General features: G+C 62.6%; 1 protein-coding gene across 2 annotated transcripts in view; it reads right to left on the reverse strand.

Moving 5' to 3' along the window:
• The window catches only part of TBC1D2B (TBC1 domain family member 2B), a 30,410-nt gene extending 23,229 nt beyond the window's left edge, over positions 1 to 7,181 (reverse strand). Inside the window, exon 1 of one of the 2 annotated variants that reach the window (XM_045824942.1) lies at positions 6,840 to 7,181. In XM_045824942.1, coding sequence (XP_045680898.1) covers positions 6,840 to 7,142 — 303 coding nt within the window. In that variant the 5' untranslated portion in view covers positions 7,143 to 7,181. Of the gene's footprint in view, positions 1 to 6,806 lie in introns of both variants that reach the window. The other variant, XM_045824941.1, reaches the window with a different exon arrangement.
• Positions 7,182 to 8,911: the final 1,730 nt, after the last annotated feature.

Here is an 8,911-nt window from a genome sequence, read left to right on the forward strand (position 1 = left end):
CTACGCCGGCCTCGTCCGAGGCTGCAGGGCGAGGCCCTCAGAGACGCGGGTGGGCGCACTCGGAGCCACGTGGACCCCACCGGCACCGCCACCCGCCCGCTCCCAGCCCACCCCCTGGACACTGATCACCCACACCGCTCACTTCCCACCCTCGGGGACTCGGCGTCCACGACCCCTGCCACCGCCCCAGGGGGGACAGGTGCGCCTGGAGAAGCTCGACGTAACACCCGAAAACAGAATGAGCCCGATTTCCGACTCATGGCTCACGGTGGGAACACACAGCGAACACCGGCAAACGGCTGCAGTTACAGTGTCACTACGGTTCTCGTGTCCGGGAAAGGTTCCGGTGCCGGAGCTGCCGCCCCCGAGCGGCGGGACTCGGTTTCCTCACTGGGTCGGGTGGGGACTGGGTAGGCTGGTCCCCGAGGGCCCCTTGGGTCCCGACTCGAGGAGCGTGTCCCCAGGAGCAAAGCCCAGGCCCCCTTCCAGCTCACAGAGCCACTCACAGCCAACCCAGCCCAGGTGGGGCTGCGTCCTCGTCACAGCCCAGAACTGAGCGGGACAAGCTCCCTGCGGCCACAGGCGACGCTCCACTCCCGCCCCTCGCCCTGTGCCCGGCAAACCTGCTGGTGGAGCAGCTGACCGGTGGCCGCACTGCCCTCCTGCAGTGTGGTCAGTGTGGTCAGTGCGGTCGCCTCCCCACAAGCCCCGCCCCGCCCCCGCACAGCAGAGGGCCGCACAGGGAAGCACAGACTAGGCTTGCTGCCAGGAAATACCTCTTCTAATCCAAGACCAACATCTCTGATAACACAGACCTGCCCGCCCGACACCAGAGGCCCGGCCACCTCCTCCGACAGGCAGGTCCCCAGGGGGCAGGTCCCCACCGCGGCTCTGATGGCTCGGGGGTGAGGAGGCCCAGGCTCCCCGCGCCTGACTCCCCTTTCTCCACCGGAGTCCTGCCATCCCAGCAACCCACCCGAAGAAGCATTACAAGGTGCCGGGCCGCCCTTGCTGGCGTGGCTCCCTTGGCTGGAGTGTCGTCCCCTAAACTGAGAGGTTGTGGGTTCAATCCCCAGTCGGGGCGCGTGCGGGAGGCAACCGATGGATGTTTCTCTCTTACATCAATGTCTTTCTTCTCTTTTCTTTTTTTTCTTTTCTCTCTTTCTCTTTCTTTTCTTCCTCCCTCCCTCCTTCTTTCCATCTCTCCCTCCTTCCTTCCTTTCTCTCTCTCTCTCCCTTCCTCTCTCTCTAAAACCAATTTTAAAAAAAGTCCTTGGGTGAAAATTGAAAAAAAAAAGAGAGAGAGAGAGAGATGCCCAGCCCATGTGACAAAGAAGACAGCTTAGTGGCCCAAGGAGAACCTAGTGCCTGAGCAGCTCACAATTCTACCGAAGTCTGGCCACCCCAAGCTGGTCCTCTCCGGAGAGCCCGTCTCGGGAATCAGCAAAAGCAGCTCTCTCCACGTCCGCGCCGCCCACAGCACTTCCTGCGCGGAGCACGGATTTCTGGCTCTGGGCCACCTCCCAGGCGAGACTCCCCTCCCCTTCATTTGCTGTGGACGGGTGCCAGACCTCCCAGGGAATCGAAAACCTGGTGGCCATCTGATACTCTCTCCCGAGGACGGCAGACAAATATGGTTTCTCTCAAAGTCGTTTTTTTTTCTTCCCAAGGCCCTCGCAATTCTTTGATTCTATCAAGTGCTGATCCACTTTTAAAGTCTTGATGCTGTCGTTTCTTAAATGATCAGAAAATTTCCCCTCTGTGTGTGTGCAGAAATAGCGTGATGCTTGCAGCACAAGCAGATGTCAATGCATTTGCTGAATGAATCACGCAGGAGAGTGCAGCCCACACCGCCCCGCCCCGGCCGCTGTGAGGACACCAGGGCCCAGAGTGGTCTCTGGGCGCACCTAACGCGCCCTGGCTGTGCTCTGAGAACAGGGGCACGGTGCTGAGCCGCGGCCAGACCTCGGCCCACAGGGAGCTCCGGTTCTGCTGGGACTGCAGCCCCGGACGACCCTCCGCTGCACGGGCCGACCCACTTCCGGGGCAACCCCAGCCCCGATCTCCGGCTGACCTGGGGTTCCCAGTGCTGCTGGGCCCGCTGCTCCTCGCTGGGCGTGCCCTCGGCGGAGGGCCCCGCACAGGCCACAATGACCGCGGCCCGCAGTGTTCCCGCTGCCACCGCGCTCTCCGGGAGGCGACACAGCGGACGCTCCCTCAACAGAGGCAGCCCTGCCGCCCACCTCGCCATTTCCAGGCCGAGGTCGCCCTCCGAGGGCTGGGCCTGGGAGCATGGGGTCACCCTCACACGTCACTGGGCCCCCGCTCCTGCAGGAACCTCTAAGAGAACCGATGACCCCGATCAAAGCTGCCCGCCGGGGCCCAGTCTGAGAGTCCTGCCTCAGGGGCAGGTTCTCCTCTCTGGGGGACGGTGCTGCGCACACCAAGGCCCCCGCCGCAGGCGCACTGCCCGCCCCGCAGGAGCCCCAGTGAGGCCACCTCGAGCCCAGCGTCTACTTTATACACCTACACCCAAGAGTGGCCTTCTCATTGTTAAGTGCTTGTAAAAAAAAAAAAAGAAAATCGAAAGATCAATAGTTTGTGACACATGAAACTTAGGTGAAATTTCGGCGCCCGTAAATACAAATGCTGGGAACACAGCGACCCCACTCTGAGGCTGTGTGACGGCCACAGCGGGGCCGCCGAGACGGCACCTTGTGCAGGAGGAACGCCGCTCGCCGCGGGGCCCTTTCCACGGCACACCCGCCCACCGGTGTGCGTGTGCCTGGAGCCCAGGCTGCGGCACCAAATACCAGAGACCTGAAGGCGCAGGACCGGCCGAAATGGGGGTAGGTCGTCCCTCTTGGACCCTCGATGCCGTTCCCTGAGCGGCGGCCACCTCCATGGAGCGGGGTGACAATGGCGTCCGATGCACTCGAGAGTTCTGGCTGACTGCTTCTAGGGGGTCGCCACTCACACCAAAACCGGTGCACGCTGGGCTCCCCGGTTCAACAAGCAAGCGCCTACTGGGCGCCCGCTCTGCGCCAGGCCCGGGGCTGGACGACAAGGACACACACACACACACACACACACACCGCCGTCCTCGGGGGCTGCGCCACAGCGAGGACTGCGAGCGAGGCAGCGAGGTCGCACGTGTCACTGTAGGGCCCTCGCAGAACCCCCCGATGGGGAAGCCACGGCGGCCAGGAAAAGTCCCACCTCCGTCACAGGCCGTCCGTCCAGACCCCGGAGCAGATGTCCCGTGCGCCCCAGGAGCCCGGCCCGCCACACCCGGCCTGTGCCGAACGCACCACGGTCAGCCAGGCCGACAAGTGCTCGCCGTTGAGGCCGAGGGTGGCTTCGGCACGGCCGAGTGTGGAAGCACACACATGGCTTCAGCATAGGAGTGCACGCGTGGCTGTTCGGTCACGCGTGACTCGGGGACCGACACACATGTCCGGCAGAGTACCGGAGCCCCCAGGAAGACACTGCGCAGACCCGGCGGGGCAGAGCCGCCAGCTGCGAGCTAAACGTGGGCAGCCCACGACCGCCCCCGCGCCTCAGGCCTCAGCAGAGCTCAGCGAGAAGGAGGCCTTCCGCCCCCTGCACCCCCACAGGAAGCTTCGGCCTCTGCCTGACGGTTGCGGCCGTCCTTCCTACACACACTGGTAAGACGGCCCCGGTGCTTTCTCGAGGCACAGAAAGCACAAGGCAAACGCAGTGGCAGAGAAACCACCGCGCCTTATCTTGGCAGCCACGGGTCTCCAGAGTCCCAGAAGGCAGATGTGTCAGCACGGACAACGCATGAGCACACCCACACACACGCTGCATTTCGGACGCCCCCTGGTCCCGAGTCGGTCCTTGCAGAGAGGGTCTGGGCCTGGGTTCACGACCGCAGGCCTGTCCCGCCCCCACCCCTGGCGTCCAGCCCCTCCTCTGTGAAATCAGGCGCTGAACCAGGTCCCCGGGCTCAGCAACAGAGAAGCTGACCAAGAAATTCCAGTATCAGCTTACGCTGGGAGTCAGGCAGTAAAATGTCTCGTAGAAGCTCAACAAAACCACAGCTTCTCCAGAGAAGGCGGAAAGACGCTAGAAAATGAGAAACATATGCTCGCACCAGAAGCAAATTGCTGATTTTTCTTTTCTTCTCTCCTGAGCCCATCTGTCAAAGGAAATGGTGTCTGCACAGTTATGTGCAGCTAGCTGAAGTCTCAGCAGGACCTGCCCCCCACCACCCGCAAGGCCCCTGGGAAATCAGGGTCCCCCGCGGCAGGGGAACCCTGACGTGGAGGGTGAATCAGCCGCTGGGGCTGAACGGCGAGAAGGAACATCAATGGCTAACGTCCACTTTTACCACCACGAGAGTGTTCTTCTCAAAAGGAACTGCTGAACACTAAAATTCACCCTTCCTAAAACACACCCCCACGTTGAGACGCCACATCTGGACGCCCCCCTTCCTTCGGGGCGGGGGGGGGGCTTCTTCCGCTCCCAGTCCCATTGTTTTCAGAAAGCAGACCGCTGGCCTCGGGCACGCTGTCCCAGTCTGTCACTGAGCCAACTGTACGTGTCAGAATAGTCCTGCCCAGTCAGCAACCCACCTGGAAATCGGTTTCTTTTTTAAAAAGAAATACTCTGGCCCTGATGAGTGTGGCTCAGTGGGTTGGGCAGCATCCTCCAAACCGAAAGGTCACCGGTTCAATTCCCGGTCAGGGCCTGTGCCTGGGTTGTGGGGCAGGTCCCTGGTTGGGGGTGTACAAGAGGCAACCAAGCAAAGTTTTCCTCTCTTTCTCTCCCTTCCTCTCTCTCTACAGAGGAAATTAAAAAATCTTTTTTTAAAGTAATATTCTGCACACACGAAGATGGACCCAATAACATCATGAACACTGGGGTGCCCACCACCCAGTCCTAGAGACACACTGGGAGCCGCCCGTTCTCACGCACTCGCTCTCTCTTTCCAAGCGGGAACCGCTGCCCCGGCCCAGGGCTCACCCCCGCACGCAGGCCTCCCACCGCCCTCACGCTGGAGACAGTCACACCACCTCTGGAACCCCCGCAGAACCGGTGTCCTTCTGCATGCAATGCCTCAGTCAGCAAGTACGTCTTTCCTGCCAGGTTTGCGTGTGTGAGTCCTTCGTGTTCACACCCACAGCTCTCAGTCCTTCGTGTGCACCTGCTGCCCCCTATTCCATGACGTGAGGACAGCTCGTGCGTGCCCCCGACCCTACTACAGTTTCCCACGGCTGCCTGGTCGTGTGTGCTCCCCGCCAGCCCCTTCCCACAACATCCACCAGGATGCCTCCGGCCACCTGAGGGGGAGGTGCGATTCCCCACTGAGCAGAGGACCCCGGGACGACCCCACCCGCACGTGCGCGAGGCAGGCTCGGGCTGCAGGTTCCAGCTCCTGCCGCTCTAAGGCCACACTTGCTTCCCACACGGCACTCAGGGCCCCGGGTACGCAGACGACTCCGCTATTCAAAAAACCCTACACAGAAAACCCGATAGCGGGCTCCAGAGTCATCCGAGAAAATCTGACGCCGGAGGCTGTTTCCTCTTCTCGCCAGCCAGCCCGCCCACAGGGCCCTGCTGAGCAGGGGGGAGCGTCCACGTGCAGCGAGGACAAGCCTCTCTGTGGCACGCCCCGCTCCACGCAGCCTGGCGGGGGCCGTGCCCAAGTTCACACAAGCGCTCTCTAAGGAAGCCGCAGGAGAACCGCCACTCTGCGTGGCTTCCTTTGCAGAAGCGGGCTGCCGTCGCCCACTCGGGGACAGGATGTGGGGGTCTGCTGGAGCGCCCTGGGGAACAGCCCCGGCGGCTGCGGCTCGGGGGTTCCGGGAAGCGTGCTGTGCTCACAGGGCCGAGGCGGCAGGCACAGCGTACTCTGCGCTGCACTTGGCCGGCTTTCCAGAAAGTTGTCATTCGTCCCAGCCCAGCCCTGCTGCTCTGGGGGAAAGCCCAGCTTACAACACGCAGGAGAAATGAGAAAGAGGAGTGAGGGAGGGGGCGGGGGCGTGCAGCCACCAGGCAGGCGGCAAGGGCGGGAGAGGCCGGGGCTGGGGCCCTGAGCTCAGTGATGGGGCCCCAGGGCCGGGGAGGCCTCTGCACCTCGACTGCGGCCTGCGGCCTGCAGACTGCAACCCACATTTCTGCATTATCTCCCACACCTCCTTCCTTCCGACAACCAGGAAGACCTCATGCTGGTAGCAGCAGCCCAGTCCCAACTTCCAGCCAAAATAAGGAGCAAGAAAACAGCTCTGCCCGGGCTGGCTGTGTGACCTCAGCTGGGGAGGTCCCTGCCCCACTCTGTGCAAGACACTGATGGCAGGAACACTCCCTCGGCAGTCTCACGGATTTGACTGCTGTTCCTCCCCGTCCTGGGAAGAGACAGCTGAGGCACAGGGGCGTGGGATCACTCAGCCAAGGTCAACAAATCTGCAGTCCTGGGCCACGGAGAGAGGGGCAGAGGACACGCCAGGGAGACGGGAACACAGAGCCAGGTCAGGGAGGTCAGAGGACAGTGGCCACCAGGCAAAGGGCATGAGATGGGACACGGGGACAGAGTTTGGGGTCGAAGGGGGGAAAAGAAGGCACCCGGGCCTCACAGAAAGGAAGATGGGAGGGGAGGGTTCAATGGGCAGACCTGCGAGGGGCTGGGGGTCGGCCAAGGGGCGGGGGTGGCCCTAGGCTGAGGTGCGGGTCTTGGGTGCGGGCTGAGAGGGTGCTTCTGGGGTGCAGGCTGCGGAGCGGGCTCTAGGGTGCGGGCCCGGGAGTGGGTTCCAGGGGACGGGCTCTAGGGTGCGGGCTCCCACCTTGAGCACCGTGACGGCGCCCCCGCTGTGCACCTGGAAGTGCGCGGGCGGCTCGGCGCCGGGCTCCGCCGCCTCGTCGGGACCCTGGTAGCTGAAGCAGGCGTCGGCTATGTCCAGGTGGCCGAGCGGCAGCGCGTCCTGCGGACTCTTGAAGTAGTAGAGGTAGCAGCGCCGCGCGTCAAACACGAACCAGCGGTTGCGGTAGCCCCGCAGCGGGCCCTTGCCGGACAGCTTCTGCAGGTAGCCGCACAGCCGCGCGGGCTCCCGCCCTGGCCCCGCGCCCTCGCCGCCGCCGCCGCCGCCGCCCTCATCAGCGCGGGCCCCGGGCCCCGGCATCGCCCGCCGCGCGCCCACTGCAGCCCTGCCGGGCGCTCGCCCGCGCTGCCGCCGCCGCCGCCGCCGCCGCACCCTCCTACCCGCCCCGCCCTCGCGCGCAAGGCGGCCTGGGACTTGTAGTGCCGCCCCCGCCACGCCCACGACTTGCGCGCGCAGAGCCGCCTGGGACTTGTAGTCAGCTCGCTCCCACCCACGCCGCCCCCTACCTACGCCCGAGTCCCCGGACAGGGCCAAACCGCGCGGCTCCGCAGCCCGGCAGGCTCCTTCGGGCGGGCCACCCCAGTCCTCGCTGCCCTCTCGTGCGGCACTGCTGCCCTGCTGCCTTAGGAGTGTGGGTGCACGGGAGTGTGCGGGGCTCGAAACCCAGCGGAGCGGCCTCTGGGCACCGTGGGTGCAAAAGCGTAGGTGTAAGCGTCTGACGCCGCCAGGTTCACAGACTCGAAGAGCACAAATGAGAGCCTATTGCCGGCGCCGAGTGGGCGGGTGCTCGGTAAATATTCGTAGAATGCATGAATGAAAACCGACGCACGTCCCGCCTCTCCGGACCTCATTTCTGCATTGACTTCAACAAACGTTCGCCGAGCGAAGGCCGTCTGCTCTGCACGCCGCGTGCAGGTGCCGACACTGCAGGTCGCCGTCGTGTCCCCGAGACGGTCGTCGAGGAAGGGGCAAAGAATACACGCGCGAAACCGGAAGACAGACTGTGTTGCGTAAATGCTGTGGTGACATTTGAATAAGGTTTACTCTTAAAGCCAGTGCTTCAAATGTTAACTTATGAACTCGCACAAACCTCAAAGGGCAATTAGGGTGGTTTCCCAATAAAGCAAAATAAAGAGGATGGGGGGCCTTGAGTGTCTGCCCACTGCTGGCGCCCAGGAGAGTGGCCCAAGCCTTCCCAGGCCTCACATGGCCTCCAGGACCAAGTCTCATCAACACGCAGGCCTCTGCCAGGCCACCCTGGGATGCTGGCGACCTCATGAACCCACCTGCGATGTCTCGCCCCTCATTCCTGGGGCCGTGAGCTGGAAGGGGCTCCACCACGGGGCTTTATCTCCTTGATAACTCCCCACCCCACCGTCAGTTTGGACAATTTTTATGATTTATGTAAAATTCTGAACAAATGCAGCTTCAGTCTCCCCCCCTGCCCCCCACTGTTTCTGACCAGGTCATGCCCCCTCAAGGCCCTCCTATGTGGAAATTTGGGGGCTGCCTCTGGTGGCTCTGAATTCCTTGGATCCCTTCTTCAATGGCTCCTGGGCATGTTTTAGTCCTCAAGGTGTCTCGGGTTCAATGTCAGCATCCTGTGGTCAGGGGCCAGCTTGACACAGCCCAGCTGGGCCCCTCCTGTGACTAATGTGGGTATGCTTGGTGCCCAAGGGCCTGCCCCCTCAGTCCTCTAGCAAACCCAGTGACCAGAAGGAAGTGGCCAACCCAGGGAAGTGGCTGCTGTTCACTGAAAAGGGGAAATTTCGGCAGTGACCTTGCTTTCCACACTTCCCACCCTTACTGATGGGCGGGGAGGGGGGTGCCCAGGGCTCTGGAGGTCAGGGGAGGGTTCCAAAATAAGGGAGGGGCCGTGTGATTACCTGGCCTCCCTGTGCCTCAGTTTTCCCACCTGTGAAATGGCCAAAAAAAAAATTAGTTACCTCCTAGAGCGGTTGTGAGGCTTACACAAGACAGTAAGTGCAAAGGACTCTTCTCACAGTTCCTGCTGTGCAGTAGCCTGGTAGCTAATTCAGTCCACAAACAGCGCGGCCCTGCTCTTCGGC

Source organism: Phyllostomus hastatus, unplaced genomic scaffold, assembly GCF_019186645.2.
Source record: "Phyllostomus hastatus isolate PE091 unplaced genomic scaffold, TTU_PhHast_1.1 phas_scaffold_555, whole genome shotgun sequence".
NCBI lineage: Eukaryota > Metazoa > Chordata > Mammalia > Chiroptera > Phyllostomidae > Phyllostomus > Phyllostomus hastatus.